The sequence below is a fragment of the Aethalodelphis obliquidens genome, unplaced genomic scaffold (assembly GCF_003676395.1).
Source record: "Aethalodelphis obliquidens isolate GAN/ISIS:26980383/991018 unplaced genomic scaffold, ASM367639v1 scaffold56, whole genome shotgun sequence".
NCBI classification, from domain to species: domain Eukaryota; kingdom Metazoa; phylum Chordata; class Mammalia; order Artiodactyla; family Delphinidae; genus Aethalodelphis; species Aethalodelphis obliquidens.
Genome location: NW_020838000.1, coordinates 9,222,698 through 9,250,090, shown reverse-complemented (window position 1 = coordinate 9,250,090; position 27,393 = coordinate 9,222,698). Strand labels below are relative to the sequence as shown.

The following is a 27,393-nucleotide window of genomic DNA, read 5'->3' as shown; positions in this document are numbered from 1 at the left end:
CACACACACACACACACACACACACACACACACACACACACACACACCCTTCAGATACTAAGCAAGAACAGTTGCGAAACACACACCTGCAGATACTAAGCAAGAACAGTTGCGAAACAGTAGCATTTTAGGGGCTGGCCATCCCCTTGAAAGAGCCTTCATCAGCGGCTGCTTTTTACCAGTTAAATTTGATACCCAGCCCCAGACTCTCTGGGAGGACAGAGATGCAAACCTTAACAGAGTCCCACACGTTGTCAGATGGTGTCTTCAGACGAGAAGTGATAAAGTGCGAAGCGAGCCACTGTACCATCTGACGCACCAACTGCAGATACTATTCTGCAGTTTACAATTCCTGAGTGACTGCGGCGCTGTCCCACCGTACTGGTAAACGAGAAACGGGAGCCTGCCGTTGGCATCACTTCAGCCCTTGAACCAAGCCACCTGGGGAGCGGTTATGGGGCTGTGGCTCGGGGCCATGTGTTTGGTGGGGTCTCCCACAGTTTGACTTCTCTGTTAGAGCCTTTCTGTTGCTTCTCAAGGGGGCAGAACAAGATTGCTTATTTCTCGAACGCTTTATTTCACTGAATCTGGTAGGAAATACGTATGTAATATATCTGGAACCTAGAGCTCCAGAAAAGTTAGGGAACTTCCTTGTAAGCAGATGCATTATGCAGAAGAACACTACTACATTTTTGATAAAACTTAAGATCGTTGAAGTGCTGTAGTCTTGTTTTCTTCCTGTGCAAGAGGAGAGGAATTGCTTCCCACGTTCCCATCAGATCCCACTTGAATGTGGGATTTTGCTCTTGTATTATTCCTTCAGTGTTTATTTCTGATATATTCTCTTCTTGACTAGAGATAATTTATTTTGTTTCTTCAGTGGCTAAAGTTACCTGCTTAAGTTGTTTTCTGAGTTCTTCTTTCTGTCAAAGACCCACCAGGACGTTTTTTTCAACATTTATTCGGCCGCGCCGGATCTTTAGTTGCAGCGTGCGAGATCTTCCTTGTGGCATGTGGACTCTTAGTTGTGGCATGCATGCGGGATCTAGTTCCCCTGCTAGGGATCGAACCCGAGCCCCCTGCATTGGGAGCATGGAGTCTTAGCCACTGGACCACTAGGGAAGTCCCCAGGACATCTTTTAAAAGTCCGTGTACATCTCTCAAATTCTGAGCGTCCTCTGTCAGTAACAGACGTGGTTTTCTTGGTCAGTCGCCACGAGCATCAGCGGCTGGTCAAGGCTGGGAAGAAGCGTTTGCCTTCCTTATCCTGGTTTGCTTGGTCAACTTCCTGTCCCCACTAGGCTTCGAATAAACAGAATTGGGCCGAGTGGAGACAGCAGTGCTGGCCGACTTCCAGGTTCTTCAGCCTGTTGTCACCTCATGCCTGTGGGGCAGAGACTGAGTTCAGACCACACACTCGGCCCAGATGGGGAAGGAAATGCAGCTTTCCCAGCTCTCTTAGGGGCAGGTGGGTGTCCCTCAATTTTAGTTCCATTTCGTAACCCTGATCCATTGCCTTAATTCACATTATCCATTTTGGGTTGTGGTTGCTTGACTCTTTAGGTAAAATGCTCCGTCTCTCAGACTTTCTCTCTTCCCTCAGCTCCTCTAAGAGTGGCCACTAGCTGCCTGGAGAGGGTGCAGCTGCAGAAAGTCTCCTTTCTGTTCCCTTGCTAAAGAACGTCCTAAAGCTCACCACCGCCCACCCAGCTGGTGTGTGCAGCGCAGGCCCGCCCACCAGCCCACCACCCTGGGCTGGTGTGTGCAGCGCAGGGATTTCCTGGCTCTGTCCTTCGTCCTCAAGGCTCCAAGAGGCGGGCTCCCAATGTCCCCTCCACTGCCCCTTTCCTCCTCCTGTCCTAGGGCTGCAAACGCTTGGCCCAGCCGTGGTCGGTGGGGGGGCATCTCTTCTACCCTAGGGGTGATGCTCTTGGGACCTACATGTGTTGTTCCTTGATATGTTAAAATAATTTAGAAAAGAGTTTCTCCTTGACAGATCCTGACTTTCAAGCCTGTCGTTTTGGTGGGAACCCAAATAAAAATCTAATCTGACCTTTAAAACGGAGAAGTGTCTTTGTTTTTACAAGATAGCTGCTTTTCACCCAGGCTCTGAAACTTGCTCTTTGAGTAGGTGGAAAGCCCCAGGGCAAAATGATTTATAAACTATGGCAACATCTCTGGGAAAGAAACAGCTTCACACTCTCCTCCTTACACCTCCCCCTGCTGTCGCCATGCAGCTGGCAGCCTTTCCCTCCCCATGGCACTTCATCTCCTGGATTCCCAGAAAGACAAACTTCTGGAAATATCACCTAGAGAGAGACCCGGGTGCTGAGGCAGTCAGAAGTCTGATGTGCCAGCTGTAAGAACTAGGGATTATGTAATGATCATCAAGAGAAACGGAGTCTGAATACTTTGACTAGTGTTGTTAAGTGAATAACATTCTTCTTAGAGCATCTTGGAAATGTGGCCTCCCTTTGGCATGTTGGGATTGATGAAGAATTTATGTTAAGCCTAGTAATTGCCAAGAGAGGGAAAAAAGGGGGGAAATAACTGCAGGGAGATGTATCTCATGCATATGGTCTTGTAGCAATTGAAGTTTTCCAGAATCAGAATTTCTGATTTGCTATTGAAACATGCATCAAACACTATTAATAATATGTAGCCCTTTCTTGAGGAGAACACTTTTTACAGCATCTGGAATCTGTTTGACATCTTGAAGTTTGTGATCACTGTTGTGGTGTGCACGGCGTGGTACTGTGTCTACAGCCAGTTTTGTGGATGTGATTGTCCTCTGTGGCAGAAATCCTTTTCAAACAGGAAAGTGATGATCAAGGAACAAAGGACTGGGCTTCCCTGGTGGCGCAGTGGTTGAGAGTCCGCCTGCCGATGCAGGGGACATGGGTTCGTGCCCCGGTCCGGGAGGATCCCACATGCCGCGGAGCGGCTGGACCCGTGAGCCATGGCCGCTGAGCCTGCGCGTCTGGAGGCTGTGCTCCGCAACGGGAGAGGCCACAACAGTGAGAGGCCCGCGTACCCCCCCCCCCCCAAAAAAGAAACAAAGGACTGAGTTGGCTTTTGGTGTGTGATAATTTATATGTCTTTACCGGCTTGTGAGTTCCAAATCCTTTCAGATCCACAAAAGTGAAAACTGGCCAATCTAGAACCTGCGTTTCACGGCTCACTGATGCGTTCAGCCTGCTTCCCCCCTGGTGTCTGGGAGCCCTCCGGCTTGCTCTGACCTTGGACTCAGAGGGGAGCTGCGTCTCTCATTGACCCTCTGACCTGTGCCGTTGGGACAGAGGGAGCTGTAGCAGCCTGTGCTGGCTGCTTTGAGAGATCATTGTGTTCCTCTCCCTCGTCGTAAGCTGTCCTGGGACAGAACCCTTGGAGCCCCCTACATGTGGACTCTACTCTGAAACACCCAGCACTCTCTGGGCCACACCCCACTGGAGGACCCAGGAAATGCACCTTCACTGTTTATCTTAGTTTTCCTAGGGTGGCGGTTTCTGACCAGATGGGGAGTTGGGGGTGTGAAGCCCATGGTGATTCTTCATCCCGCTCAGGAAGGTGGCTGCCTTTGCCACCTGAGCCTGCGGCTGCCCGTGCTGTCAGCTCCACGTGGGATTCAGAACATTCTCCAGCCAGTTAAATGGGGATGTTTTGCCTGTGTGATTATTTTAGCAGTGCTGGCTACAACTAACCAGTAAGAATCACACACGTGAACTTTTTATTAGAAGTATTTTTCTTCTGTCAAAGATTCATCAAAAAGATGAATTGTTTAATATTTCGTTGTGTCCCATCATTGTCTGTATTCAGGTTGAAGTTTACAAAGGATGTAAGTTGCGGTGATAACAGAATTTTACTGTTTAGCATCTCGATATTCTGATGTCATTCCCTGACTTGGCGAATGCAAGATCCATTCACTGGAGCTTAACTTGGTTTATTGACACCCACTCTTATATAGTTTAGAGAAACAAATGCTTTTCCACTGAGAAAATCGGCAGCGTTGCAAATCCCCCTCGGAGTTGAGTTGGAAAGATTGAAATTACTCAGATACCTCTAGAAAATTGTTAGTGGTGGTACGTAGATCGGTTTGTAAATGCAGTGATGAGTCTCCTCTGTTTTCATGGACACGTAGTCTCTGGATGTGCAATCACATTTTAGAAGACAACTCTCTAAGAAATGGGATACTTTAGATGGAATCTGCTCCATGAAAATGAAGCTATCAGAATAACCAGTTTATATGAAAGCTCATATATTTCAGAATTTTTTTGAGTACTACATGTAATTGTTGACACTTACTTGGGCCACCTTCTGGCATCACTTCTTGGCAGTAGGATGTACTCATTTCTGACCTATTTTTCCTGTCTTTTATGTCCCTAGTCATGACCTGGAAGAAATTTTTTAAAGGTGTTTTTCCACAGTCTTTTGAATAATGAGGCAGTAGTGATTTTTCTCTGCAACTTGATGTATTCCTGACAGTAATATTTGGCCCTTTCTAAGCTTTAAGCATATATTTTGTTGATATGTTACATTTGACCTCAGGTTTATAAGAGAAATAAAATTCAGCACTGCCTACGGATTCATTATTTCTATTTTTGTGTAGTGGGGAGGGCTCACCCCCAGCCTCACCAAACCCCTCTAAGCTGCACTTGTCTGGCGGTAACTCTCCACCATACACATTAACCGCTGTGCCAGTGGGGACCGCAGGAACTGTCACTTATTATTCTATTTTAACGGTTCCTGGTTTTCATTCTGTTCACTTATATTCCCCCAGATTGCTAGGAAATAATTAATGCCACTCACCCCACTAAAATAACCACCCTTGACAGCAGAAATCTGATTTTACTACCACATGAATCTATCGGGGATAAAAATAGCACTTAATAATGGTTTTTAAGTCTTTTCTAACTTCAGGCATTTAAAATTCTGAACCATAAGAAAATTACTCTCCCAGTCAACTCAGTGGGTGGACAGTATGATGTGTTAAGAGTTAAGTTTAACTCTACAAGCTTAATTATCAATTAACTTAAAAATAACATGTTAAGTAGTTTAAAACATTTCTTTCCCTACTACGTTTAGTATTAGTCACATCTTTAGGGCTAACTCTTATAGATCTTTATGTGAAGATTTTATACAGGAAGTCCTTTATCGACTTATGGAAATCTTGAAGTATTTTCTTTGAAACCAGTGGTGATTATTCTAGTTTTCTTTATAATTATTATACTCCTATACCAGAGAGAGATTAAATGGAGTGACACCATCATTTATGTCATTATATGGCACAAAATCATTTTAGCTTTGAATAATCACTTATCTGGTGGCCGAAAGCCAGAAGCCAAAAAAAAAAAAAAAAAAAAAAAAAAATCTGTCTTTGTGAATAGAGATAGCTGTTTTGAGTATTTAGCAAAGTGTAACCAAGATGGTAGTTACTCATTTTTAGCTGCCTTCCTAAAACTAACGTCTAGCTGTGTTATAAGCCCGTGAAAGCCTTTGACCAATGTTACAATTCTCTGTGGCCAAATTTCTCCTTCGTTTACATATAACATACGTTTATGCTTTTAAAATACCAACCGCACTTGATTTTTCATGTTCTGTTCTAAAATGTGCATGTAGCATGTCAAACTATATCCTCTGGAATACTTTTAGTCCAGTATCACCAGGTGATGCGCGGTGTGGCGTTTTAGAGCAGGGTCGGGCAACGCTGGCCTGTGGGCCTGGCCGGCACCACCCATTTGTGTACGGGCTGCAGGCTTAAAATGGCATTTACATATTAAATGGTCGAAAAATAAAAATTCAGGACATGTGAAAATCATATGAAATTCAAGCCTCTGTGTCCATAAGGAAATTTTGTTAGAGCGCGTTCATGACGCGTTCTGTGTCTGCTTTCACACTGTGAGAGCAGTCGCCTAAAATATTCACTGTCTGCTCCTTCACAGGAGAAGTTTGCCAACCCCTCAAAAAGAGGATCACGGAAAAAGTCCTTCGGGTGTTTTGATGCCCTGCTTTCCAGATTCACTTTGGCCAGCTTAAATCATGACTTTAAAGGTCTTCTTTCTTCTTCTTTTTTAAATAATGTACTTAGTGCGATTTGAATGTAGATCCATAGAACATCATTTTCCTCTGTTACCCCAGTAGGAGGAGGGCCCCTGAGTTCTGTCCCGGAAGAGGCAGTGGACCCCCGAAGAAGTAAAACTACTTGTTAGTGTTGGATGGTCAGAACTATAAACACCAGAGGCGGGAACTAGGAAAGGAAAGCCTGTGAAAATTCCAGTTTGCTTACAGTGCCCATGAGGACAGCGTGCTATTGCAGCAGAAAAATGGTGACAGTCGACCAGAATCTTGTGTTATAATCCAGTAAAATTTGTAACTAACTTTAGTTCACATGTATTTAGCGAGATGTATAATCATGATTGCGCTGCTTGGTAATGAGGCACGACAAACGAGCCGTCTAAGGATTGAGTTTAAGTCGTGCTCAGGTCAAGCATTTCTTGTTAGGGGAAGGGGAGGGGAGGGCAGAGAAAGGGGAATTGGGTGGAGCCGGTGGGCAGGCTCTGCATCTCTTCTGAAAACCCCTTGTTTCCTCTCACCTTCCCCTAAGGCGGGAAGGAGGGCTTTCTCTAGAATTATAAAATCCAGGCAGTACTAACCACATTCTACTTAAAGCTCTCTCCACCTCCACCTGGAGGTGAAGCCCCAACCCAGACCCTCTCCCACGGTGGCTGGGAGTGGGGCTGGAGGGTCTTTGCTGCTTTCTTACACTCATTACAACCTGTAATTATACATGCGTTGGTTTGATTCCTTTTCTTAAGGTACCTCTCTCTCTCTCTCCCCCAGATCTGAGCCCCCGGGTGGCTGCGACCCTGTGTGTCCCACTCAGCACTGCATTCTCACGACAGAGCCTGCCACAGGGCAGGCACTCAAAATATATTTATGAACGAATGAGTGAATGAATGGATGAGTGAAAGAAAATGCCCTTGATCTAGAGGGCACATATCAGGTGTCCTTCCCGCCCTACGTCTAGGTCCCGGAGTACCTACATTTCCCTGAACTTGGCTCATTTATGCGTGCACGGAAAGCCTTTCTTGGGAGCGTTAGGTTTGGGGCTGGTGACGGCTGGAGGGTGGAGTGGCTGTCTTTCCAGTCTCAGTACCAGAGGGTCTCACCGTGTCCGTCCTAAGGCGGTGAGTGGCACCTGCGCCCGTCCAGGAAGAGGAGGTTCCTGGACAGCTCCAGATGCCTGTGGGAAGGGCAGGGCCTGAGGCGGGAGGCCAGGCCTGGGACAGCTGGGAGGAAGGAAGCTACGAGCGTCTCAGGTCCCCAGACCATTTACCTCTTATTCAGATCCTCAGTCTTCCCTGCCCTTTACCAGAGGGTTCTTTGCCCTGTCTGCAACGCCCTACTCTTAAAGATTCATGGGTCCTAAGGAGGAGACACCCCCAGGGTTGAGGAATGACGGGGAGAGGAGGCCAGACAGGAGAGCAGCTTGATTCAGCAAAGGCCGCTGAGATGGGAACATGGCTCCTATACGAAGAGCGTTTCATGCTTTTCCAAAGCATGCTCAGAAGTTGAGTGCCACGTGAGGTAGCAGGTGGGCATGGGCTCCTGGTGGGCCAAACGAGAAGTCCCTGAATGCCAGACCGCCACCGTCCCTCAGTTGTCACACCCCTCATCCCGACGCTCGCAGGCCCTGCTGGGTACCACACTGCTGTGCTCCCGGGGAAGGAAACCCGGACCCCGCACGCAGTATCCGCGGGCTGTGGGTCCACCTGGGCTAGGCTTTGTGCTGGTCCTTCTCTCACCTGCGCCGTGAGCTGACTCCCAGGGCACAGGACATGTGCCCTGGTGTTTCTGCCAGGGACACATCTCCGTGAGTGCAGTTGTAAGTTCACACAGCCCCGGGCAGGTGGGCGTGGGTGTGCACACGTGTGTACAATATCGTTCTTGCACAGAGACGCTGGGACTAGCACCTGGGGGAGGAAGGGGACCCTGCCTGCACCCTGGAAGTGGGTGAGGGGGGCTTGGGGGATGGTGGTGCCAGCAGAGACTATGAGCCCTGAGCGTGAGAAGTCCCTGCTCTGGTGCGCACTCTGCGACCGGGCACGTCGCCTCTTCATCCGTAGAACCGGCAGGGTCTCACCACCTCCCAGGGGGTGAGATCACGTGTAAGTAGCCCAGGGCATAGGAAATTCTCAATACACGGTACTCATTATCAGGTCAGTATGAGTTCAAAGGCGAGAAACAAGCAGCTCTTGATGCTCTAAGACTTCTCTGTGTGTATATCTTAGCATCACTCGAACTTCACCGCAGCACTTTGCTATGTATGGAGACGTGGTTACTCCATTTCATAAAGGCAGGTTTAAAGTTGCAAAGTGAAAAGCAGAAGGTTGGGTTTCCCACCACCTTGCGTGGGGAGTTGCCTCTCTGCTCAGAAAGGGGAAGATGCAGGAGCCTGTGAGTTCTGTGGTTGACACCAGAAAGGCCGTAAATATGGTAGTAGCTGGTCGAGTGGTTCTTGCCCCCCTCCTAGCTCTGCTGTTCCAGAGTACGGCAGACTCTTTACTGGGCTCAAAAATAATGCTCTTCAGTCCAGAGAGGTCTCCACTTGCTTTCCTCTGTTAACTAACATCTAGACTTAGCTATCGCAGACCTGAGAGAAACTAATGACACCTTACAGTAAGACTATGATTGAATTACTGTCTGTTAATTAGGAGTTTGAAAATCACCTTGATCCCCTTGGAGAAAAACCTTGATATAAGTAGATGGTAATAAAAGTGAAACTATGTTTAATTCAAACTGTATCTTTTGAAATTTAATTAATTTCGTAATAATAGTTGTATTTATTTTTATTTTTTTAAAAAAATTCTTGGCGGCACCCCGAGGCATGTGGGATCTTAGTTCCCTGAGCAGGGGTCAAACCCACGCCCCCTGCATTGAAAGGCAGAGTCTTAACCACTGGACCACCAGGGCAGTCCCTCATAATAATAGTTTTCAATGAGCATGTCAGAACTCTAAATGGTCCTTGGTCTCTTGAAAGAGTTATGTAGCATCCAGAGGTTCCTAATACAGTCTCCGGAAGTAGCTTGCTCACTGAGTAGTTGGCTTTAACGAGCTCGAGTTCCCCTTTTCTCCTGCAGGGAAGACTTAGGCCAGGTTTTATTTATTTATTTATTTATTTGGCGGTACGCGGGCCTCTCACTGTTGTGGCCTCTCCAGTTGCAGACCACAGGCTCTGGACGCGCAGGCTCAGCGGCCATGGCTCATGGGCCCAGCCGCTCCGCAGCACGTGGGATCCTCCCGGACCGAGGCACGAACCCGTGTCCCCTGCATCGGCAGGCGAACTCCCAACCACTGCGCCACCGGGGAAGCCCTTAGGCCAGGTTTTAAACCAGTCTCATCAGTTCTTTGGAGACACTCCCCTCCATCAAAGATGTAGCCTCTGCACTCAAAGTCTTTAAAACTTCGAAGACTGGGGAAGTCACAGTGGTGCCCTGCCCCTCCTTTCCCTCCTCCCAGACATTTACTGGAAGCAGAAGCAAGTGGCCGGCTGTAGACTGCATCCCCACTGGACACCCTGGCTGCCTCCTGGCCTAGTGGAAAGCTCCTTTCCCAGCTGCTAAGCCCCTCCCGTACTCATATCCTTTCCTGCCGTCATGGCCGCAGAGGGTATTTGAGCACAAGGTGCACTTAAATTTCATGCTGAGATGGTACGAGGGTGTCACGTAAGCACATCGCTACTATAGTTGAGAAAATCGGAGAAGTGTTTTACAGCGTCGAGAGGCTGCCCGTGACCGAGGGCCCTGGGGAGGATGGGGTATGCGTGCACCCGTGAGGTCACCGTGGTGCAGAATGATTCATCATGTGCTATAAAGTAGCCTGTTGAGCATGAGAATGTGGAATAAGGCTTCCCACAGTAATCCTGTGCAAAATGACATGTAACATCCCGAGTTCTTCCCTAAGGAAACTTCTGATTGTGTGAGGTTGGTCATAAAATGGAGAAGTAAGAGGGTTATTGTCATTTGAGTGCGTGTGAACTTACTATATACGTGCTGTCTACGCAGAAAAAAGCACAGCGTGATGTGAAGTGGTAGGAGTTATTACATCGTTTTTCTGGATAGTTTTATAGTTGCGTTGGAATTCCTTTTTAGGGTAGTTTGGGTTCTGTTTTGTTGCTCAATTTTCAACAGTTTTCGTTTTCTCTGAGTATCGTATCATACGGCAGCAGAAGCAGTACAAGATCAAAACCAAAATTCTTTTTGACTTGTTGACATTCTGTGTACTTCTGAAACTAAAACTATGCAGAACATTTAAAACTTTGCCAACAGTTCATGGTAGAATAAACATTTAAAATCTGTACATTGAGTTCGTAACTAATCTCTTGGTTTATTGGAACTCCCAGCTTTTCCAGAGCCCTTTTCTATTTTCCCTGTGCTATTCTGCACTACTGAGCTTCACCAGCCCTGACCTATTTAAATATATTTGGGAACATGGAGACTTCTAGTAATCTAAGTCTCAATTCATCTAGAAATATGAGTGACTTCCTTTCACGTAAAGGTTTGGTTGTGGCTTTATAGTTTATTAACTTGTCTGCATAAAATAAAAATTTCTTATCTGATTTGAAGGATGGTTTTTAATAAGGTAGATCACCCTTGTGCATTCACTGTTTTAATTCCTCTAAGCTCTGGCTCTGTGATTTTATTGTTCTTTTTTCTTTTATTCCTCTATATAGTGCTCTTTTTCCCCCTCCTTAATTTCCTCTTTATGGTGTTTTCTCTGTCTTTGCTCCTTTCTGCTCTCCTCCAGCCTACAAATGTGTATTACTAAGGACTTCTAGTGGCTAATGCTGGAAGTGCCTCTCAGAAATACCCACAATGTAAACGTTTGGTCCATCCCAAGTGCACTAGGCACCAAAGCAACTAGGAGAAAAGAAAGCACCTAGAGCAATAAACTGGTTGTTTTGACTACATGATACTGTTTATTTCCATGAATTTTATACTGAATCCAAATTGCTGTTTAGATGAGTACAGGCAAAACCTGTATTACTCTGTGTATAATAAGCATAATGTCTCTTTGCTTTTATATTGACATGGTAATTCACTGCAGGAACTACTGTTTAGTTAAAACTTGAAGTTTAATCTGTGAAATGCAGCCCTTTCTAAGTGTGTGAATATGGTTATATATTGATTTAGAGTGAGAAGGGGTAGATGGAGACGTTGACTGTGGTAGGAGAGGCTTTTCATCATGTGAAAATTCAGCTAGATACTTACAGGTGAAATGGGATCTCAGTTTACAGGGTTTGATCTGAAATATAGTGCATGAAGATTCAGCGTACAGCTCAGATAAAAGGTAAGTAACAGGAGAGCTACGTGCCTCACCCTTAGGTACCTACCACCCTAGCTTTGCAGTGAACTTTATGACGAATCAGAGCATGTTGAAAAGCTAGAGAATTCTTGGCTTCCTGAATGTGGACTCTGGGTCACTCTTAGCTCATAATTTGCTCCAGATTTACACAGCACTTGGCATCTCTTCTCTGGCAAGGAATGATTGTTAAAATAGTTGAATACAGTGTGGAGGAGGTCTTATAGGATGCCAAAAGCATACTTCAGTTGACTATGATAGATACTGAGAGTTTACTTCTCAAGAAAATTGCGTAGATCTTGAAATACTCTCCCTTTTATAGTCAGTTATAACACTTGTTTTGAACATGCAAATTTATTTGCATGTGATCAATACAGTAAGGGATAATTTTAACTGAACGCGGATTTTGTGTTTACCTGTGCACGGTTTTGACGGCAAGAAACACTAGCGAGCGCAGAAACTGCACCTGGGTGAATTGAATGTACACACCCACCTCACACACCCACCAGCTGCTACATCAGATCACCGGGTGTGTCCTGCGCTGCGCCCTCCGCATCTCAGTTATAACCTCTCACCAGACATCAGACCCCCTCCTTCCACCACTCACAGTAACTCAAGAGCTGCAGCCCTTCCCTCCAGGTCTTTTTCAAGGTCGGGTGCCACACGCCACGCTCACTGCTGCGTTTTTGCGTTCCTTAACTACGTAGCATGTGCAGGACTGTGCTATCACTTGTATTCTGCTCCTGCCTTTTGTAATGTGTCACAGCAGAATTTCTGAGTGTTGTGCCCTGACCCAATTTTCCCCACAAACCTTGTGTTTTTTATCACACAGGTTTTTTTATAGTGTGGTGATTTTTAGGAATATGTCTGTCACACAGCAGAACTGTCAGTACTGCCATCTTATTGTCCAGAGTTACCAAATGACCAAGTCCGGAGCTCCTAACACTGTAGACCTTCCAGAAACTCTCCTCCCACCCCTGGAAATGTTCAACATCCTTGTTCTGTCCCTGCCCCTCTGACCACTCCTTCTGTGTCTCTTATACAGCTTCCCTCTGCTTATTATTATCTGCCGTGTTGCTGTGATGTTTTCATCTCATTTAGCTTTAAAATTCCTCCCTCGGAGATGTAGACATTCTTTCATCTCAGCTGCTACCTTGGTGCAGAAAGCTTCCGATTTTCCAGCCCTAGAACCAAGCTTTCCCACGGTTTCTAGCTGCTGCTGCAGATCCTCAAAAGACTGCCCCGTTCACTGCCAACTCCTCTGCTCAGCTGGGGCGGAACTCCACTTCCGGGATGAGTTAACACCTTAGAGACACAGTGTAAACCTGGAAAAACTTTGCAGCGGTCGGGTGCGGCACAGCCTCCTCGTCTGTCCGGTTTACCCTCTTTGTCTTTGGCTCTTCCTTCTGTGCCCACAGCACATCAGTCACCGGGTCCTGCTCTGTCCTTCCCGATGTACCCTCTCCAGCCCATCTCTCTTTCCCAGCCCCACTGCGTCCTGCCCCCCTTTCATACCCCCATCCCCCATTCCTTCCTTACTCTTTGTTCAGAGCCTGAAATTCTACCTTGATCACAGCACATCTCAGCTTAAAATCGTTATTCCGGGGGCTTCCCTGGTGGCGCAGTGGTTGGGAGTCCGCCTGCCAATGCAGGGGACACGGGTTCGCGCCCCGGTCTGGGAAGATCCCACATGCCGCGGAGCGGCTGGGCCCGTGAGCCATGGTCGCTGAGCCTGCGCGTCCGGAGCCTGTGCTCCGCAACGGGAGAAGCCACAACAGTGAGAGGCCCGCGTATCGAAAAAAAAAATCGTAATTCTGTATCGCATCCAATCTGGCCCTTTTCTAGCCACGTTCCCTACTTTCCTCTAACACAAGTGGAAATGTCTAGAGAGCCTAGTGGTATTGCACATTGATCTCTGTCCTGGCGCCTCCCATCACACCCGCAAGGAGGTCGGTGTGTGGCAGCGGCCACGTACACTCCTCTCTACGTATTCATTAACAATCCAGTAGTGTTTTCTAAATGGCAGAGTTCTTTCCTTTTTTGAAAAAACTTTATGTTTTAACTGAAGTGTAGTTGATTTACAATGTCATGTTAGTTTCAGGTGTACAGCAAAGTGATTCAGTTATACATATATATGCTGTATATATATTCTTTTTCATATTCTCTTCCATTATAAATTATTATAAGATATTGAGTGTAGTTCCCTGTGCTGTATAGTAGGTTCTTGTTTATCTATTTTATATATAGTAGTGTATGTATATTAACCCCAAACTCCTAATTTATCCCTCTGCCCTTTCCCCTTTGGTAACCATAAGTTTGTTTTCTGTCTTTGGGTCTATTTCTGTTGTGTATATAAGTTCATTTGTATCATTTATTTTTTAGATTCCACATATAAGTGATATCATTTGATATTTGCCTGGCAGAGTTATTCCTCTCATTTTTCTATTATATAGGTTGTTTTTCTGTAATTTTCTATAATTTGCATGGTGAAAAATGTAGAAGTCAGGTTTCATGAGGAAACTAGGACAGATTACTCTGGAAGCGGTTTTTTGTTTATAGAGTGTTTTCCTAGTGACCTTGCTGGAAGGGACGCTGACCTGGAACGCCTCAGCCCCGGGTGGGGGGTGCCCGCACAGCGGCCTGTGTGAGGTGGAGGGGCTTTAACTGCAGCCTGCAGCTGCCTAAAGACCGCCACAGCTGTGCAACTTTTATGCCCCAGTTCAAATGTGTGATTTTTATATTATTTTCAAGTATTAAAAAGCTATGTGGTAATTCCCAACAATAACTTTATAAATGGTTTCTCTTCCATTAGTTCAACTCTGTGACATTTTGCTGTACTTGGAAGCTTTCGCGAAAGGAAACGTTACCTCTGCATTTCAATTTAGAAGTCTCGGATCCCAGAGTTCCCGCATTTGGTTCAAAAATTCTTCACCCATACAGTAATAATTATTGTAAAGTGTTAAAGACAAAAGTAGCATTGTTAACTGAGGACGTTACTTTCAAGAACACAGAAAAAAAGCACCAAAGCTGACAGATTCCAGAGGGAATTTCGTTTTTATTTTCTCTACGTTCTCAGCGTTGGTGAACGGACTCACTTTCTAGGGCTGTGTAGCACAGGTTGCAAAACAGAAAATAAAGAAACAGTCTACAGAAATCTAGTAATATAAAATATATTAATATAATAATGGTTCTCATAATCACACCTATAAACAGAGACGTTTGCCTTATACTAACATGGGGAGTTACTTTCAAAACAGGGCATTCTTACAGAAGGCATTTCTGGTTTCCTTCCAGCTTAATAAAATATGAATTTTAATTTTTACTTTGCCTTTAGTTGAAACTTCCTACTTTCCATCTTCTTGAGACCTATATTAAAACCTTATCTTAGGGGCTCCCCTGGTGGCACGGTGGTTAAGAATCCGCCTGCCAAGGAAGGGGACACGGGTTCAAGCCCTGGTCCAGGAAGATCCCACATGCCAAGGAGCATCTAAGCCCATGCGCCACAACTACTGAGCCTGCGCTCTAGAGCCCGTGTTCCGCAACAAGAGAAACCACCGCAATGAGAAGCCCGCACACCGCAACAAAGAGTAGCCCCTGCTCGCCGCAACTAGAGAAAGCCCACGTGCAGCAACGAAGACCCAATGCAGCCAAAAATGAATAAAATTATTTTTTAAAAAAAAAACAAAAAACCTTATCTTAGAGTTGATCGAATTTATGAAATGGGTTTCTGGGCTATGTTAAATCTATAGATTATCCTAATGCGTTTGTTCCAGAAATTTAGGAGGTACTGTTAACCGGACACTAATGTGAAATCCATGAGCAACAGCTATTTGAAAGCATCTTGTACTTTGTAAACAATATGAGGGTCCACGTGGTAAGTTACTCGGGCCGGCAGCGGGATGTCTGATTTCGGTGCTGAGACTTACACCTGTGCATGTAAAGTGAATCGATGAAATGTGCATTAATGCAGATCATGCTTATAAAACCAGTCACTCTACCGGGCCTTGCGTTATAGTCACATATTACCGTAATGTATACAGAGAAAACAAGATGACTTAAAGCAGTTTTTCCCTTTGACTCATCTCTTGACGTCACTCCCCACGTATTTGCTTTTGTCTAGTCTGAGATGCTTATTCTAGTGGTTTCACATGAAATATAAATGATTTCTGTTTTTTAATAATGAATTGGTCAGTGGAGCCAAGTAAACTGTTTAATGTTGTCATTTGAAAAAATGTTTTCCCAAAGTGCTTTATAGAAATATTACTTTATAAAAACACACTTCTGGGCCCGTGTCAGTAGCTGAGATGATGCTACATATTGTGTGTAACACCCGTCGGGAGCCAGGACGTTCCCTAATGCTTCTGTCCATCCTCCTGGTTGGAATGCGCTTTCCTCCTGTTCAGCTGCTGCCCGTGGTCAAGACCTTCCTGGTATCGTGGAAACAGCAGAGGCTTTGAGTCAAACGGAATCCCCGTCCCCCTGTTCAGTAGTTACAGTCCTTTGCTCATCACAGCAGGTGACCTTGGGAAAGTGGCTTTGCTCTGGGGTCCTCAGTGTTCACATCTGTGAAAGCAGCATCACCAACACCCACCTCCCGTGGACTTTGGTGAGCATTAGAGGAAATGGAGGACGCCAAGTACGTACCTGATGCCAAGGAGGCGTTGAAATACTTCCATTTTGACTCATTCAGCCAACACTTGCACTGTTTATAATTGCACCTCGTTACAGAGTGGCAGACCCAGCCCAAGTGGCAGCACCCCTATGCATTCAGTCATAGTTGTCAGCTGTGCGAGAACAAGACCTCAGCCAGCCGGGTAGGCAGGCAGGGAGGCCCGGCCTGGCCTGGTCCTGCCCTCTCGGCCCACTGGACCTTTAACCAAGTGCGCTTACAGGAGCCCACGGGCCAGAGAGTCCCCTGAACAACACCTAGACGGGCCCTTTACTCGAGGAGAACTCACACGAATGTTGCAGGAGTGGAGGGTTAATGGACTCAATCTGTGGGCAAGAATATAAACTTAATTATAAATATGTACCCTGCAACTATAAAAAGATATAAACTGGCAGTTCCTCCTCCCAGAGGGAATGATGCGCTCATTCCATGACAGGTGTGGGGAAGTGAATCATCTCTGCTAAGGTCTGGGTGGGTTTTCTTTCTTCCTGTGTCTGAAAGTTGCTGATTGGTTAGCAGGTACCCACCTCTCCTGGGCTGACTGCCTCTGGAATCCCCTCTGATACGCTCTGCAGGGACCTGCCGCTGGTCACTTCCATACCCGGGGGGCTGGCTTTTCACTGTGTTTGCATCCTTCACCTGGGGTGTTAGCCACCTTCATAATTTATATAATGCACATAAGTCGGGGGACACATTCACCCCCATTACTGGGAGAAGGACTTGGTATTGAGCTGTCCCGCTACCCTGCCCTGGCTTAGGAGCGTCTCACTGTCACGCCCAGAAGCACGTGGGCGGCGGTGGCACTGCCACGTTTTATGTGATTACTGTTTGCTCGTGGCCCCGGGTCATTCTGCTCTTCATGCGTTCTCAGCACCGACCTCAGGGTCCCACACGTGCAGCCTCAGCGCATGACTGTCCCCAGAGTAAAGGATCAGTCCTCCGGCATCACAGAGCACAGGGGCAGGGCGGCGTCCTTCTCTAGCCCCTGGAGGTGGACGTGCGTTTCTGAAGCCTTTCGTGTCTTTTACAGTTAAAAGGTGCAGCACTCTTTAACCTTTGGCAATACTTTAAACTGGAAGATGCTTCTTAGAGGAATAGTGCGATTTGTTGTTTCTCTGAGCTTCTTCACACCAGGCTTGTCAACAAAGCTAGTATCAGTAATGGGTGTGTAAAACATTGCCAGTGAGAACAGGACAGGAAGGCACACTCATTCAGCTAATTGGGGGCTTCCAGAAGGAGCTCTGCCGGGCCCCCGGGTGAGTGCGGAGTCCACTGCGACTTCACCATTGGCAAGTTCCAGCCGCAAGCACCCTCTCCTCTAATCCCCACGATATTATGAGCCCTCATAATGTCTTTTATTCAGCTCAGTTTACAGGTAGGAAATTACGGCTCCGTGATGTTTCATACCTTGTCCTAGATGACAAAGCTGAGGAACCCATGTAAATCTGTGCTCGTTCTGCGCCTACCCCAGCCCGGATGTGGATCTGTTTTGACCACCTTCGCCCGTAGGCTGTTGGGATGCGTGAGTCTGGCCTTAATGCTGCTGTTTTGTTCTCTTGCTTTCCTTCTGTTACTGCTCCTGTCCTGCCCACTTGTCTCATGACCAGGTTCATTTTGTTGCTTTTCCCCCCTGTCTGAATGGTGGCGGCACGGTTGGCCAGTTCTTTGATACTGAGCTGTGACAACCACCATCCTTGCTGGGGGAAGTCCTTGCTTTGTGATGCCTCTCGTTGGCTCGGCTCAGAGCTGAAGAAGGTTACTGATGATGGTATGAACCTTTTCAGTATGCAAATTATGTAATGGTACAAATGACTTTCTATCAGTGTAATTGAGTTCTGAACTATTCATTTTTATCACTGCCTGTTCAATATGTCAAGCTGTAAAGTAGAATATTTAAATTTGCAGGAATGACTCAGATCTTGAAGAACGAATGTGAAAATACCGAATTTTCTAAGTGGGAGCCGTGCCCCTGGGCTGTGCACTTCCTGAAGACAGGGGCTGTGTCCTGTAGGTCACCCTGCCCCCCATTTCTGCTCAGCGGCTGCCCACAGGACACCTTCCATGAATAATGAATGAAGGCATAAATGAACACCTGCTTTGGCCTTCAAACCTCACAGTGTTTACTGTAATTTTCTTAGAACAGTGGAAGTTGATAAATGCTGTGTGACTCACTTTAAGAATCTGGTGTACTTCTTAAGAGGCGTGTTGATTATGCTTTAGTTTAAATAAGTATAACTAATAAAATATGGTGTTCTTCGAGTTATAGAAATAATCCAACCTATGTATATTTAGTTTCTATAAAATAATTACTAAGGCAGCTAGTGATAAATACTATAAAGAAAAACAAGGCAGAATTTAAAGGAATGAACAATGATGGATTGGTATTTGTTATACAAAATAGAATGGCCCTGTAAAAGAGATGAGTAATATTATCATGTGAAATATTTAAATACAAAAAGCTTATAATCAACAGGGGCCTACTGTATAGCACAGGGATCTCTACTTACTATTCTGTAATAACCTATATGGGAAAAGAATCTGAAAAAGAATAGATATATATATAAATGAATCACTTAGCTGTTCACCTGAAAATAACACAACATTGTAAATCAGCTATACTCTGATATAAAATAAAAATTAAAAACGAAAACAAAAAGCTAGAGTCTACAGTTATGGCAAGGATCATAATTGTCCCCATTTGAGCCATGAGAACTGAAGCTGGCCATCCCATTTTCATAGCGATTTTAGAGCCAAAAAGTTTACTTCAGACAGATCTTTCCCCAGCATTTTGGTGAGTAAAATAATTGGTCAGCTGTACCCTGTTCCTTTTTCTTAATTCAGGCGCGGCTCCTAAAATAAGCACATGCAATTTAGAACAAGAACTCAACGCTGAATTTTTAAAATCACCGATAGGCACGTTAAGACTACTTGTTTGAGTGACAGCATTAGTGGTGCATCAGAGAAATGCTGTTGTTTGATCCTCAACCTAAGCTTTAAACTGATTCAGGTGGAGGCATCTTGGCTGAGGTGAGAAAGGCACGTAGGTGCTGGAGCTTTCCGTAAGGTGACGCAGGAGGTTTTGTTAAAATGAAGGACAGATTGGATGTGCACACATGTTTATTTGTAGCTTTTCACACTGAAACGAGCTCAGGTACTGGCTTGAGGTTCAAATCCAGTGTTGTGCAAGCCTAACCACCCGAGGAATACACTCATCACAGTCTGGTCTAAGCCCTTGTGGGGAGGTGTGACTGTATCATTTAACATGTACACACATGAACTTGAGTAGTGGGACGTCAGATGGAGGGACGAGTCGCCGCCTCCCGTCAGCCGCGTTGGGGGAAGAGCCTCGTGCCCGAGAGCGCACCCTCCTGTGTCCAGCTGTCTGTGTGACCTCCTGTCTGGATGTTTCCTCTGCAGATGATCCAGTCCCTCAAGGCGTTGATTGAAAATGCAGACGCTGTGTATGAAAAGATTGTACACTGTCAGAAAGCAGGTGAGTGAGAATTTGTTTCTTTTCTTTAAAATAAAGTTAGTAGTTTGCCCCTGAGCTATTTCATCTTTTTGATACTATATCAAGAAAACCAGATATAAAAAGTATTTCTTCATGGCTAAAGAAAATACTAATTCACTGGTTCTCAAACCTGGATAATAGACTCACCTGGGGGGAGCTGTTAAAATATATTGACATGGTCTGGGGTGTGGCTTAAACGTTCATAGCTGTTAAAGGTTCCCAAGCATTTCTAAGCCACAGCCCAGATTGAGACCCTCTGCGCTAAATCTCTTCCACCTCCGTGGGCACCAGTTACAGCCTCTTGAAATTGTCAATGCACTGGCATTTTCACATGCTGAGGAATTCATTCATTTCACAACCAAATGCTATACTAGATTACAAAATTCAACTTACATAAACAACCGTCTCAGTAATTTTTAGCTGTGATAAAACCAAAGAGTCAAGTGTTCTGCATTGTAATAAGAATAGGCAAAATGCAATTCTCTCAATTTTCAAATTTTGAGTGTCAATTTGGAAGGTTCTAATGTGGAGAATATTTGTAATTCATAAATAAGAGTATCTGTCCTTAATTTCTAGGGTTTTTGGTTTCTGTTCTTTCAAATCAAGAGGCCATAACTGTTACCTAGCCGTAAAAAAAAGTCATCTCTTACCTCAGAAATGAACTCGTTTAAAATAGATGAAAGGCAAAGATACATGCGACAATTTCTCTTTTGGTGTTTATTGAAGAATATGCACGTTAGTGACTAATCAAGAGACAAAAATCCTCATCTTGTTAGCAAAATATTATTAGCAAAGTCATCTTTCTACTTCTAGCCCTCTCTGGGACACTTACGACCACAATTAAAGCAAGTTACGTCAAATACCACTTTTTATCATGTCACTACCCTATACAAAATCATTGAGTAGCTGACCAAATCTAAACTTCTAACTTCCTATGCAAAGTCATTGCCAACTGGCCCACCCACTTTGCCAATGTTATATTAAAAAGTATGAATTAAGTCATCTGTTCATTTATTTAATAAATATGTTTTGAACTTGTACTATGCCTAAGATACTTGTAAGAGCTGTTACATACCAAAATATTTAAAACAATAAGCAAGATTGGTTTTTGTCTTCTAGAACCTTCAAATCAAACAGGACGTATGGAAGTAACCACGCACAGTCAGACGCATTGAGTACTTACTGTGTGTGACTCAGGAGCCTGAACTCGGCCTGTGAGGCAGTGGGGAACCCCTGGTTTTTTAGTGGAAGGGGAGAGAAGCTGAGCTTTCAGGTGACCATCATAATAGCTGTGTGCAGAGGACTGTTGTGGGCAGGACCCGCTGGAGGTTGTCGGGAACAGTGAGGAAGATGTGAGGTTGTTCATCCAGCCGGGCTTTGGGCTGCCCCACCTCCTCTGCCATCCCCTGTGTGTTTCCACTTAGATTTCCACAAGGTAGGACCTCTGTCTCCCTCCTCTCTGCCAGTCTTTCCTTGTCTTCTTCTCATCTCATCAGTCTCCCAGGGGCTTTCCTGATTCCGGGATGTGTGTTCCGGACCCATTCCATTCAGCCCTTCAGACGTGTATCTGGTTCAGCCGATCAAGCCTCTTCGGTCACTGTGTCTTTTATTAACGTGTCCCATCTTCCAAACGGGACAGTGACCTCCCGTGCACCAGGCTTGCATGCTGAGTGACTCTCTGTTTTACCCGTGACATCTGTTCTAACATCTGCACAGCGGAGTCGCTCAGATACTAACTGGCTAAATGTGATTTGACTTTTAGGAAGTATTCGATTCTATTAAATGCATGTATTGCTATGAGAATTGTGGACCGTTAGAATCTGAAACCACAATTTATTGGAAAGAAAGAACTGGCTATTCCTTTAACAATTTGAGTTATTGGCAATTCTTTGCAACTTCCTTGCCTTATGAAATTTGATAATGTCTAGCATCATGCAGCTTCGTGTTGTTTTTCTGTTCGATTTCAGTAAGGGATATATTTGCTTGTATTTGAAAAGCTAAAGAGTCTTGTCTGTTAAGGGTTTTGCTTGGGGAGGTAGGAGTGGGGATAACCGCTGTGTAATGGTCTGAGTTGCTTCGGGTTGAAAGCCCTTCAGAAGCACATAACGATCATGTCCCGGTTTCATAATTACTGCCGCCCGCCTACACAGCCCTTCTGTTGTCCCAAGTGCTTATTTTAGAGTCTCTTGATCTTTGTTTCTTATGTTTATAGTTATCGTAAGGCACATCGTTCTTAGTCATCTGAAGAGCTGCTCATTTGTGTTGGGCTCAATAGCATTTGCGTTAAGATTTTACTTTTGGTGAGTAATTGTTCTGCTTGCAGATCTTTAATCTTGCAATTACAAAGTGAAGGTATAGGTCACCAAAGTGCTGGAAGAGAGGATTATTTTAGAAGTATTCCACACTTTTAAACACAAACCTATATTCTTATTAGGCAAACCTTCACGTAAATAACTGAAAATACAGAGTTACACGCCACCCGCCTCCAGTCCCGTGTTGAAAAGTGTGCCCAGTTGGGACAGGTTCAGACTCCCCGCTGTGTAACTGATTTTTTGGAGCTAGAAATGAGTCTGCTGAGGCCGTTATTGGGAGGAGAGACTGAGGCCGGTGAGGAACGCCGGTAAGTGAAGACCCACAGCCAAGGTGGGCCAGGAAGCTCCTCGCGCAGCAGACAGGGACCCAAAGGGACCAGGAAGGGAGGTGAGAGCAGCCAGGTGAGGGGCAGCTGGGGCAGGCTGTGTAGCCCACTCTTTTAAGACGAGAATATGCCAGCACAGAAGTTTGGTGGGTTAAAGGGAAATCTTAATAAGAAAACCACGTTCCTAGGAATATGGAAGATCCAGTGAAGAGGCGGAGAGAAAGATGCTAAAAGATGAGCCCAGGATAAAGGATGCAGGAAGTGAGGGGGGCAGGAATCAAGCGTGGCTGTGAAACACTTGACCTTGGAAAGGGAGAGCCGTGGCGTGTGGACGCATCCTGGGGTGGAGGAGTGTTTTCCACTGAGAAGGGGGGGACGCCGGCTCTTGGGTGCGGTGGAAGCGGGGACGGGAAGGGCAGGACGTGGAGCATTTGCTCAGAGCCAGAGGCCAGTGGTGCCAGCGACAGGGACGGACTGAATGTTGGGATCGCGGGGAGGGGTGTGGGACGAGTGGATCTGGGCTGCCATGCGAGTGAGAAAGACAGAGAAGTGGTGGATGGTACGGCCGTGCGGGAACGGGTCTGTGTGCAGTAACGAGCACACGTCCTACTGGGTCTAAAAAATGCTTGTTCTCCCAGGAAGTATCCAAGTGGGTGATGGAAAGGAACACACACGGGGGCTGGGGCAGGGCCGGAATCTCCAGAGGGAGAAGCATTGTCAAAGTTCATACAAGTTCTTTTTCAAAAGTTTATAAAAGTTGATAAAAGATTAGCCGGATTCTTTCAGGGAAAACATCTTTTCCACTTTCTGATGTCTAGCTCTTTCTCTCCTTCGATGGCCCCAAAACGGCAGCCTGTGTTTGAATTTTAGTTAGTCACTGAATCGATCTGTTCCGTAAAGAATAGGAAGGTGATCTAGGAGGTAGTCCAGACTGCTTTGCTTCGGTGCATTGGCTGTTTTCATCAGGTGAATTTAAATGGAAAAGCATTTGTTCTCTGGGAAGAAAAAAAGAAATCAATGACTTATTTCCTGCCAGTAGCTTACTTCCTGTCCAAGATGGTGCATTAACATGCATTTAATGTCCACTCCTTTCTGAGCCTCATTAAAATGACAGTAGGGTTGTTTTTTTTTTTAATAAAGAACTTAAAAGGACAAAGAACATGGGAGCAACAAAATTTTGGAAACAGGAAAAGGAAAGTTGACTTAGCTGACTCAAGAAAGCTGAGCCTGAAGCGGGTGGGAATGGGGGCACAGTCTGACTTCGTGGAGACCCCAGCAGGCTGGGACCCGGTGGCAGCAGATGCCGCTGGGGGTCGGGGTAGAGGTGGGAATAAAAGGGGAGAGCTGTCCGAAAGCTGGATTCAGGAGCAGCTAGGTCCCAGACGGCCGAGAGTCCTGACGGTGGGGAGCTTGAAAATAGCCAAATTCTCATCCTTCATCTGGGCAGTTTAACAAGTAATGCTTGGGGAAAAAAATCTAAACAGTATATGCCTGTTACTTAGCAATAGGGGCATAGATACACAAAAATGGAACAAACTCAGCTAAAGGGGTTGAATGTTAACTGCTTCTGGAGAGGGGGGATTGGTGACAACTCTTTATCTTTAAACTAGGTGTATGCATCCTTCTGCCAAACATTAAATCACTGCTAAGTTTAAACTTAATTTAATTTACTAAGTTTAAGAAAGAGGAAGGAAGGGATGGAGCGGTGGAAGCTGCGACAGGAATCCTTGACCTGCGTGGTCCTGGAGGAGGCGTGGCCACGCCCACCAGGCTTGGGGCCAGGTGGGTGAGGCAGGTGCTTGCCGCCCAGGACCCCTGCCACCCTGGCTTTCTGGGCAGGCCAGGTGCAGAGGTGGTGTCTGCACCCAGTGGGCGAGAGCCTGGCTCCTCTTCTGGCAGGAGAGTCGGGTCCCTGCTGTTTCCAAGTTGAAGTAGAAGCTTCTATTCTGAAAGCTCTGAGGGGCTCCCATGCGTGGCAGGGGTGCATCATTACTGAGTAAAGTGGGATGGAAGGCAGCTTTCGAAATAACAAAAGCTTTAATTGCCCTTCATTTTAATCCGCTTACTGGAAATTTTTCTGTAATGGATGCTACACATCTCTGCTTTCTTAAATTGGGCTGCCAAAAGTAATTTGAACTTGCGATGACCCAGGGTGGTTATTTGCCGTGGTTAATGCAGCGATGCCCCCAGGAGCCTTAAGTTTTCAGGGCCCTTACGCTGTGCACTGGGGCTTCCTGTTCGGATCCCATCCCAGGGGTCATAGTTTAGTTCCATCTCCTCTCCTTCGGCTTTCACTCCCTACTGCTCCTACAGTTCGTGCTGCATTTCCCACCGCCTGTTTGTACATGACTCTTTTGTTCTCTTTCTGATTTGCTGCTTCTGGTCTGCCGGCCTTTCCCCTGGGACCAAGCTTGATAGATTTATCTTACCTCAAAGCAGAGAGAGCCTGACGCGTCCGTGTGAGGAGAACAAGCAGGATGCCAGGCAGACCTACATGACATTGCTCAGAGACCTCTGTTGTTTTGCAAACTCCTGGGATTGCAGTGTGTTCTTAGCAGGGAAGGTTTCCGGATAAGTAACCTGTCACCATCCATCACTTGCTTTGCTCAACATCATTGTCTGGCTCAACACAGCAAATGTAAAATCATCTGTACGAGTCATTCTGAAAACACTTCACAGTGTTCCGTTAACAATGTTTGCAAAAGGAAGCCTGGGAGCCTATAACTTTTGTCTTCGCTTATGTCAGGCTGTTTCTCAGCCCCAATTTACAGAAGTAAGAGGTTCTTCCCTGGGGATCCAGCACAGGCTCCTGGGCCCCCTGTACCATGTCTTGCTGTGTGGTATTACGTTAGTCACTCGACTTCTCTCTGGCTCATTTTCCTCCTTCTAAGTGACAGTGAGTTGTATGCGTCCCCGATAGCCCCACGGGTTCGAGAATACAGTGACCTCAGATCAGTTGCCTAAGCAGCAATTTTGGAATGGCCTGATCACAGTCACCTAAAAAGAGAAGATCAAATAGTCATCCCATGCGATGGCACGGATGCATGAGTTGCATGCAGCCTGTCAGTGTGCGTTTCAAGGGGGAGAGTTAACGCCTCACTTTGAAGGTGAAGAGTGACCTCTCTGAAGGTGAGACATGTGAACCCTTAACTCCTTTGGGACCCTCGGCCTCTTTCCTCTTCTAAGAATCACCAGATGCTCTCCTGGGCACTTTAATTAACTAACAGTGAAGCCACAGAAGCCAGGAAGTAGCAAGGTCATTGTCGGTGGGCCAGCCTGCCCCCCGCCCCATCCTTCTTAATTCCCTCAAAAGGAACCTTTGCTGATGGTAAGGGAGGGTAGAGGGATGATCACAAAAGTGACAACTAGGCCAACTCGGGCAGGAAGGCTAAACAAGCAGGCAGTCTGTAGGAACCAGCTGTCTCACCATACCCCACCGTCTCAGGTGCCCATTACCCCATCCTGCCTTCAGACGACCACGTAGCTGTCATCGCAGCAGGATTTCCTACAAGTGTGGTCAGAGTCTCCTAGGGACACTTGTGTAAAGTGCAGTTTCTTTGCTTCGCCCCCCAGTATTGAATCCTGGAGGTTGGGGCCCAGGAATGTGCATTTGAACGAGAAGCTCTCTTTAGAGGGTGGAGCAGAGAGGCCCCTCCTGGGTTCGTGCTCACCTCTGAGCCTCTCCCCACCCCTCCCCGCCCTGCAAGGGGTGACTGCTCCGTGCCTGCCTGCCGGATTGATGAGAGCGATTCCTTCTTCCCAGCACGGCTTTCACTGGTGACATTTCCCAGTGCCAGGAGTGAAGGGGAGGCAGATGGGCGGACGTGTGACCTCCCTGGATATCTGTCCTGTGCGCAGATCCCAAAGCTGTGCTTTCTTGTCACTTCTTCCTCTGCCTCCTCCTCCCCTGTAAACCCAGAGTCTCTGAACGCATCACTTTTCATCTTAATGGCAACTCGCAGGCTTCCTGGTGGCACAGTGGTTGGGAGTCGGCCTGCCAAAGCAGGGGACACAGGTTCAAGCCCTGGTCCGGGAAGATCCCACATGCCGTGGAGCAACTAAGCCCGTGCGCCACAACTACTGAGCCTGTACTCTAGAGCCCGTGAGCCACAACTCCTGAGCCCACATGCCACAACTACTGCAGCCCGTGTGCCTAGAACCTGTGCTCTGCAGCAAGAGAAGCCACTGCGATGAGAAGCCCATGCACTGCAATGAAGAGTAGCCCCTGCTTGCCGCAACTAGAGAAAGCCCGTTCACAGCAATGAAGGCCCAATGCAGCCAAAAATAAACAAACAAACAAACAAATAAATAAATAAATGGCAACTCTCAGCAGCTCAGCAGATTATCTTCTGGGGAGGGGTCAGGCTTCCTTCAACTCTGGCACTCCCATAAAAATCATTTTTGTTATTATTCCATTACACTTGTTTATTAAATTTGAGAAAAACCACAAGTCAAGTAAAGTCCACAGTAAATTAAATCATCTTTCTCAAATACCAGAAAGTTTTATACACACACAAACACACACACACACACACACACACACACACACACACACACACATATATCTGATTAGGTATTCTTGGATTTAAAATGAAGTAAATAGCCTAGATGGTCTCTAAGGCTTTTTCTGTCTTTCAAATTCTGTGGTATACAAATCATATGACGTGATATGATATATGAGATATAATATAAATAAGGGACTGCAGTGGGTAAAGTGAACAAATGCATTCTAAGAATGTTTTAACAATATTTAGCGGTAAATCTTCTAAGAATAAGGAATTAGAAACAATTTTAATTAAGCTGTATTCTTTCATTATAGGTCAGTGCCTTGTCAAAAATATGTCATTACACGTGTTAACACAGTAAAGGAAAAATGCAGTCGCGCATCTGTGGAGTGTGTTTAGTGCTGTACTAAGTATTTATTAGAGGTGCAAAAACTAATGCACGGTCTCTGCTACCATTTAAAGTTATAAAACACAACCAAGCCAGTAGATTAGGCAACGGGTATAAGTGGAGTCTGAGAGAGGGAGCAGGCCAGGGGTTTTGTTGACAGGGAGGGGGTAGGGCTTGAACTAGGGGCTTGAGAGAGGCATGTACGGTCCGTGTGAGGAGAGCGGAGGGACAGGGCTTTTCTGGTGGGCCAGAGGGGAGAGGCTTCGTCATCCAGATGTGCTTTCCATGCCCATGACGTATGTTGTCCTGTCCGAAGGGAAATGT

General features: G+C 46.0%; 1 protein-coding gene across 2 annotated transcripts in view; it reads left to right on the top strand.

Annotated features, from left to right (window-relative positions):
* Window positions 1–27,393, top strand: part of PLCL2 (phospholipase C like 2) — a 191,448-nt gene that overhangs the window by 122,216 nt on the left and 41,839 nt on the right. For both annotated transcript variants that reach the window (XM_027086550.1, XM_027086551.1), the window contains exon 4: window positions 19,445–19,520. In XM_027086550.1, coding sequence (XP_026942351.1) covers window positions 19,445–19,520 — 76 coding nt within the window. The remainder of the gene's footprint in view (window positions 1–19,444; window positions 19,521–27,393) is intronic.